Source organism: Pelophylax lessonae, assembly GCF_965119305.1.
Source record: "Pelophylax lessonae genome assembly, chromosome: 5".
Taxonomy (NCBI): domain Eukaryota; kingdom Metazoa; phylum Chordata; class Amphibia; order Anura; family Ranidae; genus Pelophylax; species Pelophylax lessonae.
In genome coordinates, this window is record NC_138772.1 from 479,119,584 (window position 1) to 479,144,866 (window position 25,283).

General features: G+C 42.8%; 1 protein-coding gene across 2 annotated transcripts in view; it reads left to right on the forward strand.

Moving 5' to 3' along the window:
* PTDSS1 (phosphatidylserine synthase 1) overlaps nt 1-23,427 on the forward strand; it is a 76,725-nt gene extending 53,298 nt beyond the window's left edge. Inside the window, exons 8-13 of one of the 2 annotated variants that reach the window (XM_082258209.1) lie at nt 5,248-5,360; nt 8,220-8,285; nt 13,481-13,580; nt 17,164-17,232; nt 17,624-17,690; nt 22,562-23,427. In XM_082258209.1, the coding sequence (XP_082114335.1) occupies nt 5,248-5,360; nt 8,220-8,285; nt 13,481-13,580; nt 17,164-17,232; nt 17,624-17,690; nt 22,562-22,650 (504 nt within the window). In that variant the 3' untranslated portion in view covers nt 22,651-23,427. The remainder of the gene's footprint in view (nt 1-5,247; nt 5,361-8,219; nt 8,286-13,480; nt 13,581-17,163; nt 17,233-17,623; nt 17,691-22,561) is intronic. The other variant, XM_082258210.1, reaches the window with a different exon arrangement.
* Nucleotides 23,428-25,283: the final 1,856 nt, after the last annotated feature.

Sequence of the window (25,283 nt, forward strand, 5' to 3'; positions counted from 1 at the left end):
TAAGCCTCCCGGGCCCAGCACCAAAAGACAGTGATGTCCAGCAGATGGGGGGCAAGCTCTCCTCAATTTCACAAAAAATGGTGAGAAATTACCACAAACAAGTTTGTCCTTGTCACGGTAGAACAAGGTTACAACATAGAAATTTCAAACCCCCACCTCCTTCCACAACCAAATTCTTGGTGACCTCGCTTCCCAGAGACAGAGAGTAGAGGGGATGTCCTCCCTAGAAAACCTCCTAACACAGAAATTTATTGCTGCGGTCCCACAAGACGAACTAGGCAAGGGTTTCTACTCGCAAATCTTGCCAGGAAGAAACCATCCAGGAAGTACATGCCCATTTTGTACCTTTAAACCCCTCAACGAGTTTCAGATGGAGTCTCATCTATTTGGTAAGAAACTTGCTACCGCCAGAAGCCTTCATGGCAACGGTAGAGTTGCAGGATGCCTACCTGCACATACCAATAAAGGAGCACCACAATTTTCTAAGATTTGCAATACAGGGGCCAAAAACCACCCTGCACTTCCAGTACACCTCCTTGCCATTCGGCATTTCGTCAGCACCCAGAATTTTTACCAAAAAAACACTGAAGAGCCTAAGGCTAAAAGGCATAGGAGTCGTACCATACCTGGAAGACCTTCTCTTTTTTGCCAGCACAAAAGAAACCCTGACAGACGACCTCCATTCGAGTATCAATTATCTGAAAAGTTAATGATGGATAATAAACAAACAAAAATCCTACCTAATCCCCAGCCAAAAGGTAAATTACCTAGGGTATGTTTTGGATGCAAAGAAAACAAAGATTTTTCTACCTCAAGACAAGATAGTAAGGTTAATGGAAGAGGTCTTAGACCTTATGCCTCCCCAACGCGGTCACCATCAGAAAAAGCATGAGGGTGCTGGGCCTCATGGCATCTTCTATACCGGCCATCACGTGGGCACGACTTCACACAAGACCATTACAGAACTTAATTTTAGCACAGTGGGACGGGAACCCGCGATCCATGGAGTCCTAGATCACAATCCCACAAGAGATCAGATCGTCGCTTCAATGGTGGCTAAAACCACACACATAAAGCCAGGGGCGCTTGTGGACACAAACAAATGTGATCTGCATCACCACAGATGCCAGCACTTCAGGCTGGAGAGCACACTTAGCAGAATATCTGGCCCAAGGCACTTGGAGACAGGACTGGTCTCTAACCTCATCGAATATGAGGGAAATGGAAGCAGTGCATCTAGCAGTAAAATCCTTCCAAGCACTGATCAAGGACAAACATGTCCAAATACAAATGGACAATGCTACAACTGTAGCATACATAAACAGACAGGGGGTACCAGATCCCCTCAACTCATGTCAACAGCAGACCCGATCCTGATATGGCAGAAGGGAACTTACAGTCATTATCCGCCATACACCTGAAAGGGACAGAGCATGTCCTAGCAGATTACCTGAGCAGAAACATGGTGCGACACACAGAATGGTTCCTAGACCAGGCAACCTTCATTGGATCGTGCAGATTTGGGGGATACCTTTGTGAGACCTATTTGCATCAAAGCACAACAAGGTCCCAAGGTTCTTTTTCTTCTTCCCAAGGGACTGGAACATGTGGGTGAATGTCTTGGCACAAGACTGGTCATTCCCGCAATGTTATGCAATCCCCCCAATGATCCTGATCCCCAGGGTCATCCAAAAAAATCAAGAAGGAAAAGGCCACGATCATCCTGATCACCCCCTACTGGCCTCAAAGAGTATGGTTCAGCCATTTAAAGGACATGAGCAGTTGGCCGCACCTCCCGTTGCCATGCAAAACAGGACTACTAACTCAGGGGCCAATCGGGCACCCGAATGTCAAAATACTGATGCTTTCAGCCTGGCTCCTGAAAGGATAATGTTACAGAACAATGGCCTATGAGACAAAGTAGGGAATACCATCTTGGTTAGTTGTAAGAAAGTTACCCAAGCGATTTACAAGAAGGTTTGAAAAAAGTTTGTATCTTGGCATTGTTGCCAGTAAAGAAGGAGATCTGAGGGAAAAAATTATCCCAACCATTTTGGACTTTCTGCAAGACGGTGCAGACAGCAAGATATTGCATAACACCTTAAAAGTGCAGGTCACAGCACTATCCTTCCTTGATGAAAGCGACAAGTTGTAGTTAATTCCCTCTCATGGTATCTATCCACAGTTCTAAAGGGGTTTCTCGCTACTCCTTGCCAAGTCCCTCATCCTGCCCCCCCCCACGCTGGCCACTTTCCTGTGATGGGGCCAGGACGCTAGCTGGCGATTGGGGCCAGGGGGTGCGCTGCCGGCGTCCAGGCGATCGATTGTGTGGAGGGGGGGGCTGTACCTGGTGGGGGCTCCTGCCTGGATCTGTCCTTGAGGCCTGGCCTCCCTCCTGGGTCCCTGTAAGCCTTGTGGTGCTGCCATTTTTTTGTAGCCTGTGTGTTTCTATACACGGTGGCCATGTTTGTGTAGTCCGGTGGCCATTTTCTTGTGGTTTGTCATTGGGAATAGCGGCAGCCATAACAGTGGAGCCCTGTGGGCAGCGGTGGGAGCCCCTCCTCATCCCCTGGTGCTGACTCCTGGATCATTTTACTTCCTGATCCCTGTACATGTAGTGCAGATTCTCCTGGTGATTGTAGTGCAGATTCTCCTGGTGATTGCAAGTGCCTGTTTCTGTGGGTGGGGAGTCTGGTGGGATCCTCTCCCTCTCTGCTGAGGATTGCTTGGTGCTTTGTGCCTGACGACCAGATGGTGCTGCCAGCAGAGTGGGGGTTGTCCCTTAGCAGTGTTTTACACTTTTTGTGGGGCCCCCCCTGGTGACTCATGGAGTCTTTGGTGCACATATCCCCACTTGATCCTCTCTCTGAGGCTGCGGGGCCCTCCGGGTCCCAACCCTCCAGCCATGCACTGATGGCAGTCCTGGAGTCTGTTGTGTCCCAGGTGAATGTGACTTGCGGGCAACTGGCTAGCAAAAGCTAGCTCCTGTTTGGAGCTCCACTGGATGACCTCATTAAAGGTTAAGAAAAATATATAAATAAAGTGCTGCGCAAATGTGAACCAATTAGTCCTCAAACTGCAAAATGAAACTGTAAAATAATTGTTTGTATTAATGCATGAATAAAGTGCTGTACAAAAGTGAAATATTGATTATAAATCCACCTTGTACATACAAAGTAAATAGTATCACAAAAAAATGACTTCAAATAAATACAATGTATACTCCTAATGATAATATCCAATTACAATAAGTAATGGCATATTACAATAAATCCTTCAATAAAAATAATATACTGGATCAAAAATGTCCGTGATTTTAAAATGGTAACCATGGTCCTATATTTGAGAAAAGGATCCTAATCACCAGTGCTTGTGTGATAACGAAATTCTGTGGGAAACTTCCAAAAGTATGTGCCACCTCCACACTTGTGACCCCCCTCTGGGTGGGTATCTCACCTTAAGGTGTGTGACCTTGCAGCAAAGCTCGGTCAGATAAAGCTCGGTCAGATAAAAGCCTCAAGCAATCCCTATGAGTACTGGATGGATTTTCTCCTTCGCCGCGCCGGCTCCCAGTGGGTCTGTATCGCGCTTGAGTATCCCTCATATATGGGGGAAAACGCTCCATCGTGCAAGTATTGTTGTGTAAAATCAATTTTATTAAAGAAATATATATTGCACTTACATTCACCGGGTGCCTGCAGCGCACCAAACTGTACAGGCAATGTATCGTATACGAGTTTGACAGATAATCCAGATTAGCTCCTCGCAAAGTCTTACAGCGTTTCCTCTCACAGCCGTGTACTCCGTTCACCGACGTGGATCTGGCCCCTCCCCTACGTGTGTTGACACAAGGGACTACGTGTCTTCGTCAGGGGGATGTCCCCCCTAACATGCTGAGATCTGACTGAGTCGGGGCACAAAGTAGTCCCTGATATGGTGGCTTCGTTCTCTGGCGCTTTGGCTGGGATAATCCTTCCTCCACTTGTATTGGACAGTGATCACCACAGATGCCAGCCTGTCCTGCTGAGGAGGCGTCCTTGGCAAGCATTCTGCTTAGGGGATCTGGTCGCTGGAAGAATCAGACTGTGACTGGATCATCTTCAGGGTTGTCCAGTGCGCATTCAATCGGACAATGCCAAAGCTGTGGCTCATGTCAATCACCAAGGGGGCACAAAAAGTGTCCTGACTGCTCTAGAGGTAGCCGGCATTCTAAGGTGGGCAGAATGGTTCGTTCCAGCCCCCTCCGCTGTACACATTCCCGGGGTGGAAAATTGGCAGGCGGATTACCTCAGTCAGTGGGCGTTGGACCACGAGGGAGTGGTCCCTTCATCCGGAGGTGTTTCACCATGTGTGTCTTCAGTGGGGTACCCCCGAGGTGGATCTGTTGGCGTCTTGGCTCAACAGAAAGGTTCAGAGGTTTGTGGCTCAGTCAAGGGACCCCACAGATGCGCTGGTGGCCCCGTGGGGTCATATCGTCTGATTTACGCCTTTGCTCCTCTCAAGTTTCTCCCAAGACTTCTACGCAGGATTGAGGCAGAAGGGATTACGGTCATCTTAGTGGCTCCAGACTGGCCTCACCGGGCTTGGTACGCCAATCTGGTGCGGCTGGTCGTCAACGTTCCTTGGCAGCTTCCTCTCAGGGAGGATCTCTGCTTTACAGTCACTGGCTTTGATGGCTTGGCTGTTGAATGCCAGGTGTTGAAAGATAGGGGTTTATCTGAGTTGGTGTTTCCTACATTGTTGAAAGCTAGGAAGATCTACCATCGTACGTGAAAGACGTACATTGCGTAGTGTGAGTCTCTTGGGGTTCTTCCTCACGCCTGTTCGTGGCTCAGATCTTGACCTTCCTTCAATGGGGGGGTTGAACAGAGATTGGCCTTGAGTACCATCGAAGGCCAGGTGTCCGCTTGGTGGGATTCCCGCATTCACCGGGTGAGGGTTTTTTTTTCCGGGCTCCCCTTGTGAGACCCCATCCTGGTTTTAAATGTGAATACTGCTCTATAACGTCCGATATCCAGATGGCATCTGTCACCATCGATAGTGGTTATATGACACCATCTGTGATATATATTTTGTATAGAGTTTAAAGTGGAAGACGCAATCTATTTTGTGCATATACTTTTTATACATAAAATGCATGTTTTAACATGGTTTGAATAACAATGGTAGCACTGTTTTTGTGTTGTTTGTCCTTTGACTACTGTTGCTTTATGCTACAATTAAAAGGAATATTTCTTTCTTTTCCAGCTGACTGAACTAAATACATTCTTCTTAAAGCATATCTTTGTATTTCAAGCAAGTCACCCACTAAGCTGGTGCAGGATACTTTTCATTGGCATCATTACTGCACCTACGGTCAGGTAACAAGGCAATACAATTTAAAGCATGCTTATTCTTAAGACCCTTATTTCAATGGCCCCTGTTCATATTTGAGCGTTTTTTCACCGTTTTTTCACCTGTAGCAAAATGCCTATCACTCAAAAAGTTCATGAGCTAATTTTCAGGCAGATTTAAGCGTTTTTGTTAGGCGTTAGCAGCTCCCCTTCCCTTTTCTAGCATCACTCCACAACTTACCCAGGTTTCTACTGGCCACAGCAAAAACGCCTTGATGAAAAACCCCTGAAAAAAGGCCTGAAAAGGCTCAGTTTAAGGCCCCTTTCACACATCCGTTGACGGATAAAAAACGGACATCAATGTATCTCTATGTAAAAACAGATGATCATCCTTTAACATCCGTTTTCATCTGCTTCCGTCAATGTCGGTTTTTTGGAACGGGTGAATGCCCTATTTTTCGTCCGTCTAAAAAAACGGATCGGACGAAAAACTGATGTAAACGGACAAACGGTCCATTTTTCACCCGTCTTTGCATTGGTAGTGGATGTAAAAAAGGATGAAAAACGGATGAAAAACTGATACATTTTGACGTGACTGAACTGATAAACTGAACGGACCGTATGTGTGAAAGGGGCCTAAGTGTGAATATAGACTCACCCTCCCACATAGGGACATTTCCCTTAGACCCCGTTCTCATTTGAGCATTATTCAACTCGACCCTCAACAAGAAAACTCCTATTCATTTCAATGGCCCCTGTTCACATTTGAGTGTTTTTTTTTTTTACCGGTAGCAAGACGTCTGTCGCTCAAAAATGTACCTGAGCTACTATTCAGGCACATTTTTGTCCCCATAGACTTCAATGGAAATGCCTGAACAGTGCGAAATGGGTGTTTTTTTTTCAGCCTTTTTTTTTTTTTTTTAGCTCAAACAGCAGCTCCCTTACCCTTTTTTAGCATCATTCGACACCTTACGCAGGTTTCTATTGGCCACAGCAAAAACACCTAAATAAAAAATGCCTATAATATTTGCAAATCTGTAGAAATAAAAACGCCTGAAAACGCTCAGCTGAAGTGTGAATGTAGCTTTATGTAGATCCCGTTCACAATTTTTCAGCTCAACTCTCAGAAATGCTCAACAAGCAAAATCCCATTCATTTCAATGGCCCCTGTTCACATTTGAGTGTTTTTTTTTGGCTGTAACAACACGCATGTTGCTTAAAAGAGTACATGAGCTTTTTTCTCAAGCAGATTTGAGCATTTTTGTCCCCGTTGACTTCAATGGAAAACGCCTGAACAGTGAGAAAGAAGCGCTTTTTTTGGCGTTTTCAGCTCAAACAGCAGCTCTCTCTCCCCCCCCCCCTTTTTTAGCATCATTCCACACCTTACACAGGTTTCTATTGGCCACAGCAAAAATTCCTATAATATTTGAAAATCTGTAGAAATAAAAACGGTCAAAAATGCCTGAAAAAAACACTTGAAAACGCTCAGCTGAAGTGTGACTGTAGCTTTATGTATATCCCGTTCACGCTTGAGCATTTTTCAGCTCGACTCTCAAATGCTCAACAAGCAAAATCCCATTAATTCCAATGGCCCCTGTTCACATTTGAGTGTTTTTTGTTGGCTGTAACAATACGCCTGAAATGAGTACATGAGCATTTTTTTTCAAGCAGATTTGAGCATTTTTGTCCCCGTAGACTTCGATGGAAAATGCCTGAACAGTGAGAAATTAGAGCTTTTTTAGGTGTTTTCAGCTCAAACAGCAGCTCCCATCCCCTTTTATAGCAGTGCGAACTGTGAAATGGTACAGGAATTGGATGGCATGAGTGTGAACACCCATGCAATCTGATTCCAGTGCGGACCAAAAAAAGGGTCCTGTACCATTTTGGTCTGAGTGAGATGCGAATTTGCATCGCTCAGCAATGCGGTGCGAATCACATGCGATGTCCGTGTTCGCACCAGTGTAAACCCAGTTTTATTATATTCAATTTTTAAAAACATGATTAGGTTTTAGGGTTTATTGTAGGACAGCCCGGTATCATTTTTGTAAGTAGATATCAAGAATTTCCTTTGGAAATTTCATATCTAGTATTTCCAGCAAGCAAGTGGAGCTCTAGGATGCTTTACATGTTTTCCAGCTAATACAGGTGGTCCCGGATTACAAACAAGATAGGACTGTAGGTTTGTTCATAAGTCAAATTTGTTTGTAAGTAGGAACAGGCACATTTTTTAAGTTTAGCTCCAGCCAAAAGAATCATTTTTAAGTTTTTTGGATAGCATAGGGAAGGGTTAACACCTCTGTACCATTTGTTTTGCTGTCTGTGCCCCTGTTCAGAAGATTTCAACTCACTTTCAGTCCCTATGACAACTGGATTTTGAAACTTTTGGGTTGTTTTGGAAACCAGGATTGGTGATAAATCTTCAGTGGAGACACCGCTTTTCCCATGAGAACTCTTACAGGAGTGAATGCCCCTTCCAAGGGGGAGATTTCTCCTCACTTCCTGTTGTCTCTCTCCGTTTGTAACCCGGAGACCGCCTGTAACTGTACTGACAGAATGTAGATGCTGTTATTACCACTTATTTCATTCTTATGCTGATCTTACGTCTTCAATACCCTTTGAGGAACAGACCTGGAACAAGTATACAAATCAGGAGTTATGGCTTTCTTATCTGAATGCTTGTTCCAGTGCATTGACTCAAAGTATGGAAGCCAGAACTAGGCAGTTAGAGTCAGCAATAGAAACCCCCAAATTTCTCCAAGTATAGGTTTTCTTTAGGTGTAGCATTTTATTTACCCATAATTGCATGGTTGGGTAATGCTGAAGTTTGCTTTTGATTCATATAAAGATTATTTTGCTTATCATATTTTCTCCTGTTTTAATTTTTAGGCAGTATTACGCATATCTTACAGACACACAATGCAAAAGAGTTGGTACCCAATGCTGGGTGTTTGGGTGAGTAAACCTCAAGATCTTAGCTAGGTGTTTCCTATTTTAGTGGCTATCTCTATTCTGTTTTTTTTTTTTTTTTTTTTTTGTAAAGGATTTTCAAAGGAAGTTTTTCCTCCATTTCCCTTCTAAGACAATAAGCTAAGGTTAAGAATTAGGATGCCCAGCAGAGAAAAATTAAAAAGCAGCTTTTAATTAAATACTACCCTTTTAATATGGACATTCACCTGCTGAAAGTCCTCTCCACCTCTAGGTGGCACTCCTTTTCTACAGTGGCGGCCTGTGCATAGGGGGCGCCAGGGCGCCGCCCCCCCCTAAAAAAAAAAAAGGAAAGAAAAAAAAGATTACAAAAAGAAAAATAAAGTTAAAAAAAAGAAAAATAAAGTTAAAAAAAAGAAAAATAAAGTTAAAAAAAAAAAATTATTCCCGGTCGCCGGTCTCAGTGGTGGCTATGGGGGGGGGGGTTTACGACCCAGCAGAGGCGCCGATTGGCTGCCTTCTGGGACGTAACCTGGGCGCAGGTCACCCCCACTTCGTGATATCCTGGCTGTGATTGGTCCAGTCTCCAGCCTGGATCAATCATCATCCAGGACATCCGATTGCTGACCCCGCTGACGTCGCAATGGGGGCGTTGCCGGTGCGTGCGTCAGTCACGCACCGTCACCGCCCGATCTCCTTCCCGCCGGACGGATCTGAAGAGCCAGAAGAGGAAGACAGAAGAGGACGAGAGGAGCAGCGCTGTGGACGGTTCCCGGAATCCCGCCGCCGTCAGAAGAAGAGGACTCGAGGAGAGGAGCAGCGCCGTGGACAGCTCGCAGGCATCCCAGGAGGAGAGCAGGTAAGTGATTGAAGCCGACCTGTGACCTCACCTGTGCCATGCCTGTACCATCACCTGTGCCATGCCTGTACCATCACCTGTGCCATGCCTGTACCATCACCTGTGCCATGCCTGTTCCATCACCTGTGCCGTGCCTGTACCATCACCTGTGCCGTGCCTGTACCATCACCTGTGCCATGCCTGTACCAACACCTGTGCCGTGCCTGTACCATCACCTGTGCCGTGCCTGTACCATCACCTGTGCCGTGCCTGTACCATCACCTGTGCCGTGCCTGTACCATCACCTGTGCCGTGCCTGTACCATCACCTGTGCCGTGCCTGTACCATCACCTGTGCCATGCCTGTACCATGACCTCAAAGTCATGCACTTTTTTTACCGCGTTTTTTGCCGCGAAGCAATACCTATTACATTTTTCTTTTTGCGCCCCCCCCCCCAAAAAAATTTTGAGCACCAGCCGCCACTGATGCTGAATAACAGCCAGTGTCGTTTACCCAACTTCTTTTAAAGCCCAGGCTGTCATTAACCTGCCTCCTGGTGATGCTTCCTCATGCCAGCATTGGCTCAGAGTAATACTGCATGTAATAGGACAGGAGTACTGTTCAATGCAGTAGTAAGGACTGCCCACTACCGTCCAGGGAGACTTTGGGGGTGGCAGTACCTGTGATATCAGACCAGCCAGAATTCCATTGTAATAAAGGTTTGTTAAACCATTTTCTGGCCGGAAAAAAAAAGTCGTGCTCCATTCTGTGCTATGGGATCCGTTCTAATAGGAGCGACTCAAGTCGCTCCGACATAGAAAAAGGTTCCTGCACTACTTTTGTCCGAAGTCGGAGCGACTTGCATTGACTTCCCATTATGTGAAGTCTGTGCAAGTCGCGCCGAAGTCGCGGTGCACGGCGACTTGTTCAAGTCGCCCTGAAGTTGTGTCGTCATAGTGTGAACCGACTCTTAAGCTGCTGATTAGTGTATTCTGACAGCAGAGAGTCCTGCCATCAGAATACAGTGTCTCAGCAAGGGGAGATTCCTTCATCCACTTTGTGTGGATGGAGGAATCCATTTGCTTTTTTTTTCGTTCAGCCTACTGGCCTTATGATTAAAAAAAAAAAAAAAAACACGGCCCATCTATGACTGACTATTTTTAGTGTAATTATATACCAGAGACATTCCACATCCTCTGTGCTGTACATTCTAAATCCCTGCACGGTGTTGCAGTGATTTTTAGAACCCCAATTCCAAAATAGTTGGGGTTCTGTGTAAAATCTGCAAAAAAAAGAATGCAGTGATTTGCAAATCTCATAAACCCATATTTTATTCACAATAGAAAACATATCAAATATTTAAACTGAGAAAGTGTACAGTTTTAAGAAGAAAATAATACGTTTTAAAATTGATGGCAGCAACACGTCTCAAAAAAGTTGGGACAAAGCCAACGACTGGGAACTGAGGAAACTAGTTAGGGTCCTTTTCACACAGGCTCTCCGTATGTCCGTATTTCATCCCATTTTTTTGCGGATGAAAAACGGACATAATGCATGTCAATAGGATTGCGGATGACCATCCGCTGACATCCGATTTGCGTCCTTTCCTATCAGTTCCGTTTTTTGGAACGGAAGAGAACCCTATTTTTCTTCTTTTTAAAAAAACGTGACGGACGCAAAAACTGATGTCAGCGGTATCATCTGCTGACATCCACAATCCTATAGACATACATTATGTCTGTTTTTTCATCCGTAAACGGATGGTATGATAAACGGACATACGGACCGGATGACACAAGTGTCATCTGTGTCCATAAAAAAAAAAAAGTGCCGGAGCGGACCAATAAACGGTCCGTTCCGTGTGAAAGGACCCTTACTGGAGTTTTAAGAGAGGAGTGTTGTATCATTCTTGTCTAAGCATATGCTGCTCTAAAACCTGAATATATCTTTCAGCATTGCTGGTGCTTTTCCAGATGTTTAAGTTGCCCATTCCATACGCATTGATGCACACCATACCATTAGAGATGCAGATGTTTGAACTAAGCACCGATAACAAAGGTCCCTCTTCTCTATAGTCCAAAGAATGTGGTGCCCATGGTTACCAAAAAGAATGTCAAACTTTAATTAGACTGACCACAGAACAGTTTTCCACTTTGTAACAGACCATTTTAAATGAGCTTTGGCCCAGAGAAGATGGCAGGGTTTCTGGATCATGTTCAGATATGGCTTCTTTGCATGATAGAGCCTTACTTGCATTTTTGGATGGCACGAACTGTGTCCAGACAGTGATTTTTTTTTTTGGAAGTATTCCTGAACCCAAGCAGTGATGTCCATCACAGAATCATGCCTGTTTTTAATGCAGTGCTGTCTGAGGACCCGAAAGTCACAGGCATCCAATATTGCATTTTAGTCTTGTCCCTTATAGTTAAAGTCTTTGTAATTTAATGTTGAGGAACATTATTCTGAAATTGTTTGAAAATTTTTAAATGCAGCTTTTCCTAGATTGGTGAACTTCTGCCCATCTTTACTACTGAGACACTCTGACTCTCTAAGATGTTCTTTTTATTCCCAATCATGATACTGACCTGTTGCCAATGACCTAATTAATTGCAAAAGGTTCTTCCAGCTCTTGTTACTACCACTTTTACTGCCAGATTTTTGATTTTCTGTCCCAACATTTTCAACTGTATTGCTGCCACCATGATAATTTTTTCAGTTTAAACATTTGATATGTTTTTTTTTTCTAGTGTGAATAAAATATGGGTTTATGAGATCTGGAAATCATTGTATTCTATTTTTATGTAGATTTTACACTTTGTCCCACCTTTTTTGGAAGTGTGTGTGTGTGTGTGTGTGTGTGTGTGTGTGTCATCTAAAATTGATTGCAAGCCCTCGCCTTGTAAAACAGCCCACTCAGTTTAAAATTGAAATGAAAGTCAAAGAATTTGTGTATAGATAATATTTTTTTTTATAAGTGGTCACAAACCCTCTGTTCACTCTATTTTCAGCTGCATAAAAGCTTGGGGGGGGGGGGGGGGAAGCAACAGTTTACTTGTCTACCCAGTGAAAGGCTGTGCAGCGCGAGCGTGTCGGAACAAGTCTGATCATTGGTGGAGAGCAGGTTCCCAGCACAGCTAGAGAACTGACCATGCTGTGTTCCCCTGCTTAGTGTGGTTAGTTTTTCATAGGAAAGCAGAGGGACTTTTAGGAACACCAGGGATTTCACTCAAAGGAAGCAATACAAAAAAACTGAATACTTTTGCATACAAGTACATGGTACAGCAGACACATATCAGGAATTTGAAATGTTGGGATAACAAACACTTTATTGTAAATAGCCTTATCAATGTATATTCATGTACTAAACAGATTGTTGCTAGGAAGAGTTTGTTATTTGGTGTGTACATTCTTTTTTGATCTTTTCTATCCCATGGCTAACTGAAATGAAATCAGACTTTGTAGTAACTGGCAGCCATGAGATGGGAACTGGAAATGGCAGTTTTTTTTATTTATGGCAACATTAACATAAATTTCCACTGACTATTCTGCTGTGATTTGGTACAGCTGATATGTCCCTGGTGATTCATGTGATGTGTAAAGGCCCGTACACACGGTAAGAAAATCGGAAAGTGAAATTTTGTACGATGAACGATCTGTCTATTTTCGGATCATAGTATTGTGCTTTTGACAGCCGATGCCGACTTTTCGGACGACAAAAACTGAATGTGCAGGCTATAAAATTGATAAAAGAAAAGGAATTGGCAGCACTCCAGGTTGAGTCAAAATCCAGGTTTATTGACTGGACATCCAAATATGACAATCGTGACAAGGTAGACGCGTTTCACACACTGACTGTGTGCTTAATCATTACACCACCTTGAGCAGTGACTCCTTGTTTGTTCAGGCTATAAAATTGGTATCGTGTGTAACGTATGTGTTAGGTTAGTTTTCATCCAAAGAAAATCCTAAGGCTCCATTCACATATAGGCGTTCCTGATCGTGGGCAGAATTGCGGCAATTCTGTCCGCGATCCGAAACGCCTATATGTGAATGGAGCCTAAGAGCAAGTCTAGGCATGCTTAGAAATAAAAGAATACATTACAAAACAATTCAACACATGACATCACTTCTGAAGTTTAATTCTGTCGTTTGAAAATTTTCGTATGTTAAGTCTCCTCTTCCTTTTCGATATGAGACGAGCATGCAACAAAAAGCGGACGAATATTCATCCAATAATCTGATAAAGTGTACGAGGCTTAAGCTTTAATGGTCACTCCAATCTTCAGTACAGGGACTTCTGCCGATGTGGTTTGAGTTTAGGGACCAGCACCAAGAATTACAAAAACAAAATATACATTATTTACCCGGGTTTCTTTTCCTGCAGTGCCATTGCGTTTCTTGAAGCAAGCGTATGTATAAAGTTTGGTCAGGACCTTTTCTCCAAAACTCATCTTCTGTATGTGGTACTTTGGCTTCTCTGTGTGGTAAGTGAATATTTTTAACTTTATACAGAACCGGTCTCCTGTACGGATCATGAGCTCAACTGATTTCCGGGACAAAGAAATTACAAAGCCTGGAAGTCAGGGCTCCAGAAAACCAGTTTAGCTGTAAATGAAATGGCCTCTGTAATCTTGCTGTAAAGAAAGTGGGCAAGGAGAATTCATATTTAATATACTTGAAGTATGAAGGCTAAAATTGCCATCTGAAAATATTAGTTGAGAATTTATGTAATATTAGATATTACGTCAACAGCGCATACCTTGTAGCAGGGTATTGTGGGAACATTTTTTTTTTTTTTTGCTGTATGAGGTGGTATATGGATATCAGATATGTTGGTATTGACGCCAACGAATCTACCTATGACTTAGGGGTTACTACTGCCAGTAGCCCTAAAAGTGTATATATAGTACTAGGTAGTATGTTAAATGTTACCTACAGCGTGTACCAAAATATAGGAAGTATCTGATACCACCTATATGTTGTTCCCATATGTTTATATAAACCAAAAAAAATGTATTATATATTGTGCATATACTGTGCTATAATTTGTAGTCATAAACAATAATCATGCACACTCTAGATCCAGTGTGCTTGCTTAACCAGATGGAAATTGTATAAAGTGCATAAACTGTGCTTATTCCGATTGTTACAAATAAAAAAATCTATACATTTTGTAAATAAATATGCAGTGATAAAAAGTTCATGAAAAGTCCAAACAAACAAAGGAAAAGTGCTCAGTGCAAAAGAGTGGTGTCCGTATATTTCAAAAATAAATAGTTCCAAGTGACCTGATTTTAGTGTTGGTTCAAAACAAGTGCAATAGTGGTGTCACCCTCCGTGCTCCTGTATATATGAGGTAGGCAATACAAACTCACCAGATGTTGTTGACCCCCAATGTCATACGGCAAGTGGGTCAAATGGGCTTTGTATGGTGAGTATCCAGCGGGGTCCCAGCCGTCCGTGCTCGGGTGGTCCTGGATCCTATTGGTTGTTGTATTAAGACAAAAGTATCGCACTCCTCATAGTGTAGTATAAAACTCCATGTTTATTTTTAAAAAAACAAAAAAAGTGCAGTAGTGTTTAAAAATAGTTCATATATATTAGGGATGCACCGAATGTTCGGCGGCCGAACATTATTCGGCCGAAAATAGAAAAAATAGCACTTTCGGTGTTCGGCCGAATAAGTCAAAAGGCCGAATAATTTTGTGCCGAATAATGGGGCTGAACGATAGTCGATATGATATCAACTATCGTTCTGTGGCCGTAGCCGATATTCATATCGCCGAGGTCACGATATTTACAGGGGGAAGGGACTCGGAGGAGGACAGGAGGACTCACAGACTTCCGTGAAGTCGGGACACTTCAGCGGTGAGCATACATTACATTACTCACTCGTGCACTGCAGCCCGCCCCACACATTCAGTGAGTCTTACTCTCCTCCCTAGTTTTTTCAATGGCACATTCAGGAAGCCAATCACGCCGTGATTAGCTGCACAGCGAATTAATCACGCGTGCCTGCACACCTGATTGGTTCCGCTGTGCCGCTAATCACGGCGTGATTGGCTTCCTGAATGTGCCATTGAAAAAACTAGGGAGGAGAGTAAGACTCACTGAATGTGTGGGGCGGGCTGCAGTGCACGAGTGAGTAATGGATGTATGCGGCTGTGCTCCTTTCCAGGCTACTACTAGTCCACCTCCAGCCTCCTACTACCACCACTATGAGAGACTGTATAATCTGATCGAGTCCACACTGACACTGACTGACTGTCACTGAGTAATTGATGTTACCACATTAACCCTGACCTGCCCAGTGCCCTGTATCTGCAATTAAAATTTACAAGGCTGCCTGCATGCTTCCTGATTTCCATTCCCAGCATCCTTCCCAATCCCTACAGTGTCCCTAACATTAACCCTATGGTACAAGGCTGCAGTGTGCACTGAATCCCATTCCCTACAGTAACATTTAGGGAGAGAGAGAGACATGAGGACAAGAGAAAGAGAGAGAGAGACATGAGAGGACAAGAGAGAGAGAGTGAGAGGACAAGAGAGAGAGAGACACGAGAGGACAAGAGAGAGGACAAAAAATTGGCAAAATAAATGGAAAAAATGTGAAACACCGCGTTCGGTATTCGGCCTTCGGCCAAACATTTTATTATTATTCGGCTTCGGCCAAGAATTTCATTTCGGTGCATCCCTAATATATATCGTTGGTGGTATAATTTGAGTTAGCAGTGGATTACCACAAAGAACTGAGTACATGGAAGCCTTGCGGGACACCGGTGAGGGTTCGCCCGCTCTCTGCACGGAGCTTCCGGGTATGACTCGGCTTGCGTTCCACTTTCCAAAAAGTTCATCTTTTTATAAAAGTGTATTTATGGTCAAAATCTAAAATCATATATTTATGTCCACATCGTATTTCCATTATTTCATGACCACTCCTATTAATGGGAAAGATCTTGAAGTAAATTTACTTTGAGAAGACCCCACATATTTACCTCCTTGAATTCTGTGAGATGTAGTCACTGTGCCTTGTAAATAGGCATTGCTGTGTCACACATTTCACAGAGCCTGCCTTCTGAACTACAGATGGGTTGAAAGGAGGAGTTACAGGAGGCAGTCAGTATAGGAAGCACAGCTGGCAGGCAGCAAAGTACCATGGGATATGTAGTCCTTAAAAATTGAAAGTTAAGCAGCAGAGGAGATGCTGCAAAGCATGCAGGGAATGCAGAAGGTTGTGGAAAGAGATGGCCAGCAGACGGGTAGCTCCCACAACATGAAGCTTTTTCAAGTAAACTTATATTGGATTATCAAATATGACTATTGTTTGTATTGTTATTACAATACTAATGTTATAAAATGAAATGTTATACTGTGCATAAAAAAGAAAAACAATCATGGAATTCTTTTCAGCTGCGTTAAAGGAGATCTATGGTCAAACAGTGGTTTGGCTGTGATAAGCCTATACATCAGCTTTATGAATGGGCCTCTCTATTTGTTTTTTTAGTAAAGATGAAGCACCAGGCAAAAATAAGTCTGTTAAAAAATTGCTAATACAAGACAGGAAACAATGCAACTGTGCTAAAGTCCATTTTATTTATGGTAATCTAGTTCTTGTCATGTGTCCCTGCTCTGCCACCTCCCTCTCACCAAGTGTTTGAGTAAAATGTAGAGGTAGTGCTGAGAACTTTTTGTCTGGTGTCTACACTTAGCGTTGATACTCTGATCACAACTTACCCTAATAACTACAGTACTTCTGAATATGCAAAGGTATTTGTCATATCATCAGCATCCCAGCAGTGCACTGTTTGAGGCCTAGACAACCAATCACTATCCCCCACTGTTGTCACATGGGGGGGGCTTTTCTTTGCCATTTAGTGTACAATACCTGGAGATCTTAGCAGCTTCTCTAAATGTACATATAGACAGCAGAAGGTGTCTCAGACACAGTGTATGGGTTGGGGGGAAGCTTTATTGTGTGACCTTACGGGTCACCTATATTGTTTGTTTTTTTGCATATGTGAATAGCTCCCATTAAAACCTATTGATCTCCTCCTGTGTCACTTGCAGGCAATTACGACATTTCTTTGCCTGTATGGAATGGTGTGGTATGCGGATCACTGTGGACAAAGACAGAAGGTATGATTTTTTTCCTATCAGTACAGAGATCTGCTTTTTCTTAGAGTGGAAAACTGTATAAAAATGGCACCAAAATTGCTAACCTCCCCCTAAAAACAGCTCTGTATTTCATGAGTGTAAGGAACAGTAGTGCAAATGTGGGCAGAATTGTCAGTGTGAGCAGGTAATGCCATTTGAACTCCTTTTAATGCACAGTTTGAACGTGCCAAGTTTTTCATGTCTACAAACCCTAGTGCACACAACAAACAACATGTGTTATAAGTGTCATAGCTCCTGAGGTTGTGTCATCACCCTTATTAACCCAAGTGGAATGACTAATGCCTCCGTCTCTATCTGCTTGTACTTTATCTGGTCCACTGCTCTCATAGGATGTCTTTCTGTTTTCTTGCAGACTTATTCAGAATGTGATGATGGCACATATAACACAGACATTCCCTGGCAGCATACAGAAAAAGTTGGTAAGTTATAGGTGGTGTTTTAAGGTGGCCGTATGATATAATGCATGGATTTTCTTCTGTCAGTAGCCTGTTCAAGCAATTGTGGTAAGATCTCTTCAATTACACACACCTATATCGATTAAGGTCAGCAAGACAAAACTATTACCTGTTAAAGTAGAACTATAGGCAAAACCTTTTTTTTTTTTTTTTTTTTTAAATATAGATAGAGCAAGGGAAGGTTATAACCCCTGTCAATTTTTTTTTTTTTTTTTGCCATCTGTGTCCCACTGCGGAGATTTTCCAATACTTCCTGTCCCATAGCCAAACAGGAAGTTGGAGGAAATCCCAGAAAAAGGAATTTCCTTGGGGACCCCTAGGTCACCAGAACCGGTGTCCCCATGGGAAGATTACCCCTCTATTACTTTTCTGGGGACAACCCAAAATTTGTGATTTCTCTTTTACTTTTAATAATAATAGTAAACAGAACTAATAGGATGAATCTTCTTAGCATGGGGGCACAGCAAGAAAAACTGGCAAGCATTCTAATCCCCCTGTTGTATACTTTAATAGTTCAAGTTCACTTTTTCACGGAAAGTGAAAAGGTAAACTAAAACCTCATACATACGATGAGAATATCAGACAAATGATCGTCCATCTTTTGTTGCATGCTAGTAGTTCATAATTCTCGTACAACAAAATACAACTTCGGAAGTGATGGAATGTATTGTATTGTAATAAACAAGCAAAAAATTGGGGGAGCAAACCCTGAACATGTACTGTATATCTAAAGCCGGTGCAGCTATGGACCAAGCGACATGTATATTAAAAAAGAATAGCGCACACATGCAAAAGAAATGACTATCAAATATGAAGACAATCCATAAATAAAAATGGGGATTTAGTCCCACTATATGGCCATATCGTGCTCAAGCCCACCACCACGTCAAAGTACCCCATTGCCAGTGGGTCCTACACTATCCATAAAAAAGGGGTGAATCCAGCCTCTCTAACCCTTGGAGACAACACTCCTTGCTGGGAGAGATGTGCTAATGCACTACAAAGGACTCCTCCTGTATCTACTTGGCCATATCGTGCTCAAGCCCACCACTGCGTCAAAGTACCCCATTATTATGATCGTCCATCTTTTGTTGCATGCTAGTAGTTCATAATTCTCGTACAACAAAATACAACTTCGGAAGTTATGGAATGTAATGTATTCTTTCGTTTCCGAGCATGCATGGTCTTTTTCTTACGATTTTTTTTTTTTTGACTATTTAAATGAAAATCATTCGCTCTTCTATTGTCTGAGAAAAATTTTCATGTTTGTTCCTTTTGTATACTGTTCGTTGTGGTTGGCTCTCGAAAGCTGTGTACGAAAGATCAGATTATTGTACAATCGCTCCACATGTAATGTTTTTCATCAGATTTTCTGATTGTGTGTACTAGGCATTACCCTAGAACCTATCTTCATCAGTGATTAGGTGTTACGGCCTATGCAGCAGTCGGGGATTTTTTGACAGCCTCTTTCTTCTTTCCTTAGTACTTAGAGCTGAATCAGAACAATAGTGATAAATCAGAGTGGTCACAGGACCAATCTTAATCTCTCTGATCCATGTAAGCTTGTCCTAAAAATGTAACTTGGTGAAAAAAATATATATATCAAGCATATAGAAATTATTGGAAAAATAGTTTTTGGGGGGACCACAATCTTTTGCGATTACCTCAGATGTACAGGAGATGTCCGCGGGCCTTATTGATGCAGTACATACAACATTGCATCTGGAGGATAAGCTTTCTATCTCTTTTAGAGTCCCTGCAGTTGTAAAGAGCGTTCCATTTCACCCCATATTGGAGGTTTTCTTCTACGTGGCCTGGAAGCATCCTGAAGTGTCCCGGACCCCACTTGAGCGTGTGCTGGAACTTTTTTTTCTTTGAGAGGGAATTTGGTAAATGGTGTTCTATACCTATTGTAGATAGGCCAGTGACCCCGCTTAACAGGAAAACCACTATCCTGATTAAACACTTCGCTTTCAGTGGTGGGAGCCAGCCTTCACCCCATCATGAGTGTGTGGCAGAACAGGTTAAATCCCTTAAAAGTGATTTCTACACCTTTGCAAGTAGACCTGCATGTGGAGCAGATGTCTGGAGCCCTACACTTCAGTTGTGATAGCTTGATAGAAGCATCTGAACTCTCATATCATGTATGAGTCTGCTGTCCATGGAGAGGCACAGAGCACTCTGGTTAAGGTGTTAGGAGACAGATGTTATATCTAAGGAGCATTTTTTTCACTCGGTCTTTGGGGGATGCCATGGGGTTAATTTACTAAAACTGGGGAGGGCGAAATCTGGTGCGGCTGTGCATGGTTGTCAATAGTCTAAATTTAGCTTGTTAAGCTTTGATGAAAAAAAAAAACTGGAAGCTGATTGGTTTCTATTCAGCACTGCACCAGACCTACCCTGTCATCATCAGGGATATTACCACAGGCCAAAGCTTACACCTGCCTCACTGTTAAAAGCCATAGGAAAAGATGGGACCACCGACCGTTCCTTGATCTACTTCTATATTATATGCATCCAGAGCAACTAAGCCTGGTTCTTGGCTTAAAGCAAGAATCCTACTAAGCTCTTGGATAATCCTTGATGGTTGGTAATCTTTGCAGGTCCTTGATAGTTTTTCCTCAGGAATTTAGATGCAAGGAGAGCCCTCTTTGGTTTCTTAGAATAAACCATTACTTCTGGTGCTCTTTTCAGCTACTTCTCTGCTTTTCTCCCCTGTGCCTCCACCCAGATTAACAGACCTTCCCCTTCCCTGCGGTCTTCTCATCCTTGATACTCTGGCTGTAGTTCTTGTGTTAGTTGGACCTCTGGAGTTGTGCCCTATTCTGGCCACCTTCTTCTGCCCCTCTGAATTTTTTTTCCTTTTGGAGCATGTAGGATTATCAGTGGTATTTGGTTCCCTTCAGTTTCATCCCTAGAGGGACGCCCTGACCTGCCGGGACAACAGTGGCTGTCCTCCACTCTTAAGGGCTCTTTCACACAGTATGTGTGTCGGACGGACTCCGTTTATCTCAGCGGGGGATCGATCCGCCGCTCCCCCGCTGAGCAGGAGGATGACAGCTGTGTCTCCGCGCTGTGTGCAGAGACACAGCTGTCAGATCCCCATGCATCTCTATGGGGGAATCGGATGGGAACAGACCGTCGGTCCGTTCCCATCCGATCCGATCCGCTGGACGGATGGAAAATAGGGTTTCCATCCATCCAGATTTGACGGATCGGATTGGATGTCAGCGGACATGTCTCCGCTGCCATCCGATGCCCCATAGGGATGCATGGGGGGACCGTTCAGATCCGCCAAAAAAATGGGACAGGCGGATTTGAATGGTCCACCTGTGTGAAAGGGGCCTAACAGGTTTTTTTTTTTTTTCCCTTAGTTCCCCAATTCTTCCACTCTCGGGAGGAAAGGTTTATTGAATAGGCGCAGCAGTACAATAACCAGGAAGAGATTGTACAGGATCATGGTATAAATAACAATAGCAGTTGTTGGCACATTGCAGAATTAAATCCCGCACACATGATCAGAAGCTTTTGAAGCGATCGTACAATAATCTGATCGCTTACACAGCTTTTGTCCAAAATGGCACAAACACGAAAATTTTTCTCATGCAATGCCAGATTGCACGATTTTCATTTAATCAATACAGTTTTCTCATATGAAAATACAATACAAATACAATACATCAATTTTTATTCTGTCATACGAGAATTTTTGTACTTTAGTAAACTATTTGTTTTCTATATGCAGACTAGCATGCTCAATATAATCTCATTGTGTGTACCAGGCATTAGGCAAGAAAAAGACATGTTTCCACTTGAAATTAACATTGACACAAGTGCGAATGCCAATGTAAAGAACAGTACACTGCTTTATTCAGCAAATACAACATAAAGAAAGTCTTAACATTAAAGTAGAACTATAGGCAAAACTTTTTTCAATTTGGATAGAATAAGGGAGGGTTATAACCCCTGTAGGTTTTTTTGGTGTAAGTTTTTTTTTCTTTTCTCCATTTATGTACCATTGTGGAGATTTCCCTTCACTTCCTGATCCATAGAAAAAAAGGAATTCCTTGGGGACCCTACGGTCACCAGAATTGGTGTCCCCACTGGAAGATTTCCCCTCTGTTATATTTCTAGGGACAACCCAAATTTTGTGATTTTTCTTTTACTTTAATTTTCAATGATAATGGTAAACAGGACAAATAGAGAGGATGAATCACCCTAATGGGCACAGACCGCAATAAAAACTGACAAGCGGTCTAATCCCTCTCCACTCTATCCAAAACTTAAAAAAAAAAAAAAAAAGGTTTTGCCTTTAGTTATACTTTAAACTTCAAATCCAAAACAAATCAAGATTCTCATGTTCATGTGTGTGAAATAAATGACAAAAAAACAGTACTATGTACCTAAAGTTGTGTTCTAATATTCTTGTTTTTTGGAACATATTCCTGCACCTATTGTAGCAAAACTTGTTTATACCACTGCAGATGCAGACTGATGCTTCGTAAAACCCTAAACCAGGGATCCTCAAACTGCAGCCCTCCAGCTGTTGCGGAACTACACATCCCATGAGGCATTGTAAAACTCTGACATTCACAGACATGACTAGTCATGATGGGAATTGTAGTTCCTGAACAACTAGAGGGCCATAGTTTGAAGACCCCTGCCCTAAACACTACAATACACTGACTGCAATCCCCGTGACTTACAAATAAAACACTACCAAAGGGCACTGAGCGAAGCGCGTAAATCTTGCTAACACGAAGCAATCTTTTTAACCCTTAATAATTCACAACCCATTTTCTAACGCAATCTTTTTTTTTTTTTTTTTTTATCAGAAGTGACCCAGAAACACAGCGAGGGATTCACATACTCCAGAAGAAAGAACCGCAGAGGAAAAGTAACAAATGGTCTTAGTAAAAAATAAGTGTTACAATGACAGTAAGCCTTAGTACAGATCTTGGGGCAGATCCTGGTTCCAAAAATGAATATATTTTGTGGTCCATTCAGACCAAGAAAGTGGAAAAGGATGGAAACCAATTGTTGGCAAAATGACACCTAATCGAGTCCTCTGTGTTAAAGATTTGAGACTTGATATTTCCCATATCATTAGCCTTTCTTGCCAATGTGACATTGCTGCCTTCTGAACCTCAGATCTCTTGTCAAAGGCACCAAGGATGTCCCACAGCAGCCAACCAACTGTACTACACAACCACGAAGGTAATCGCTGCCTGCTGCCTACAGACTTTTACTTTGTCATATGCTGCTTGACTTCAACAATGCTTCTCTCTTGCCTCCTGCTTATACTGATTATTGCAAACGCTTCCACTCCTCAAGCCTGTTTGTGTTATTATTATGTGTTGTGTGGTATTAGAGATTTTCCATTTATTCTCACCTGTTAAATATATATATATATATATATATGTATGTGCTCGGTTCATTAACTTGAAAATGCCAGCAGTTGTGTTAGGCTTCTAATCACTTTGATTTTAGGTGTATAATGGGAAAGGCAAAATCAGCTGTTTTGATCTCCAGCACCGTTTAGTTGATGGAACCTACTATGGCCTACCTTGGACAGGGTTGTTCTACTTCTAGAGAGGGTACTGGATGTGCATACGTAGTCTGTTGGGCTTGTTTAGTAACAGCGCTGAGAGTGATGATCTGACGAATGCCGAAAGCCATAACCGAAAATGCAGAAAGCTATAACAAAAAATGCAGAAAGCTATAACAGACCCATAATCTGCAGTCATAGTTACATAGTTGAAAAAAGACACAAGTCCATCCAGCTCAACTGGCAAAAAAAAAAAAAATCTTACAATCCCATATACACGATTCAACACCCACAGCCAATCCAGAGGAAGGCAAAAAAAAACCAGCAAAGCATGATCCAACGAACCACAGCAGGAGGAAAAATTCCCTCCTGATTCCTCGTGAGGCAATCGGATTTTTCCTGGGTCAACTTTACCTTTTTAAATGCTAGTATCCAGTTATATTATGTACATTTAGGAAAGAATCCAGGCCTTTTTTAAAGATATCTACTGAGCTGGCTAGAACCGCCTCTGGAGGTAGTCTATTCCACATTTTCACAGCTCTTACTGTGAAGAAACCTTTCTGTATTTGGAGATTAAATCTCTGTTCCTCTACTGGTAAAGAGTGCACTCTTGTCCTCTATGATGACCTTAAAATGATTGTCAAGTCTCGTTTTTTGTTTTTCAATAAAAATAACAAACATGTAATACTTACCTGCTCTGTGTAGTGGTTTTGCACAGAGCAGCCTGGATCCTCCTCTTCTCACGTCCCTCTTCGGCTCTCCTGGCCCCTCCTTCCCTTTGAGTGCCCCCACAGCAAGCACCTTGCTATGGGGGCACCCGAGCCGAATCACAGCTCCGTGTATCTATTCAGACATGGAGCTGCGGTTCGGCCCGCCCCCTCTTTCCTGATTGGCTAGCTGACTTTTATTGGCAGGAGCCAATGATGCCGCTGCTGTGTCTTAGCCAATGAGGAGGGGAGTCCCAGACGGCTGAGATAGTCATGGGCATTGCTGGATTGGGGTGGCTAAGGGGGGCTGCTGCACACAGAAGGTTCTTTAACTTAAAGCAGAGTTCCAGCCGTTACTGTGTTTATTAAAAGTCAGCAGCTACAAAAATTGTAGCTGCTGACTTTTAATAAAAAACACGCTCCCCTGTTTCACGGTCCAGCGATGCGGCTGCCTGAACCCTCAGTTCTCTCCCTCGGCTCTCCCTGGCACCGGCATCACTAGTGTGGGCACCCGGCTGTGACAGCTTGCGACTTCACGGCCGAGTTTGCACTGCGCATGGGTGAGTTGCTCTGCATGTTCTGAATGTCCGGGCAATCCACTGGGACCTGTGACGTGTCCCAGAAGTTTCCAGGGAGGAAGGGGTAGAGGAAAAATCCCGAGCAGAAACCTGTCATAACTAGGTACTCCCCCCCCCCCCCAAAAAAAAAATAACATGCCAAATGTGGCATGTTAGTGGGTCAGGAGTCCTTAAAGCGGAAGTTCCATTTTTGGGTGGAACTCCGCTTTAATGCATAGAATGCATTAAGATAAAAAAACTTTTGACTTTACAATCCCTTTAACAACAAATTCACTATATGGACTGTACACGTTGATCACATCCCCTCCTAATCTCCTCTCCTTAAGAGAATAAATTCAGTTCACCATCATCTTTAATCGAGAAAATACATTTTATTATCTACTGATATGGAGGTGATTTTATATTTCTCATGCTTTTGATGGCTCTGAAATCCCATATTTCATACTGATTTTTTTTTTTTCAATAGTGGAGGGGTAATCTATAGTGGCCATTGATGTGATATGGACACTGCAGATACTGAGAATCATTTGTTCAAGCATATATATGCCTTTTAATAATACAATCCATAGCAATTCATTGGCCTGAATACCCTCTGAAGAAATGCTTGGACATGCCTTACAATTTTGGGCGATTTTATGTTTTTTTTTATGTTTTTTTTTTTAAAGCGGACTTCTGAAATATCTGTAAAAGTCATGCAACAGCAAACATTTGAAAAAAACAAAAG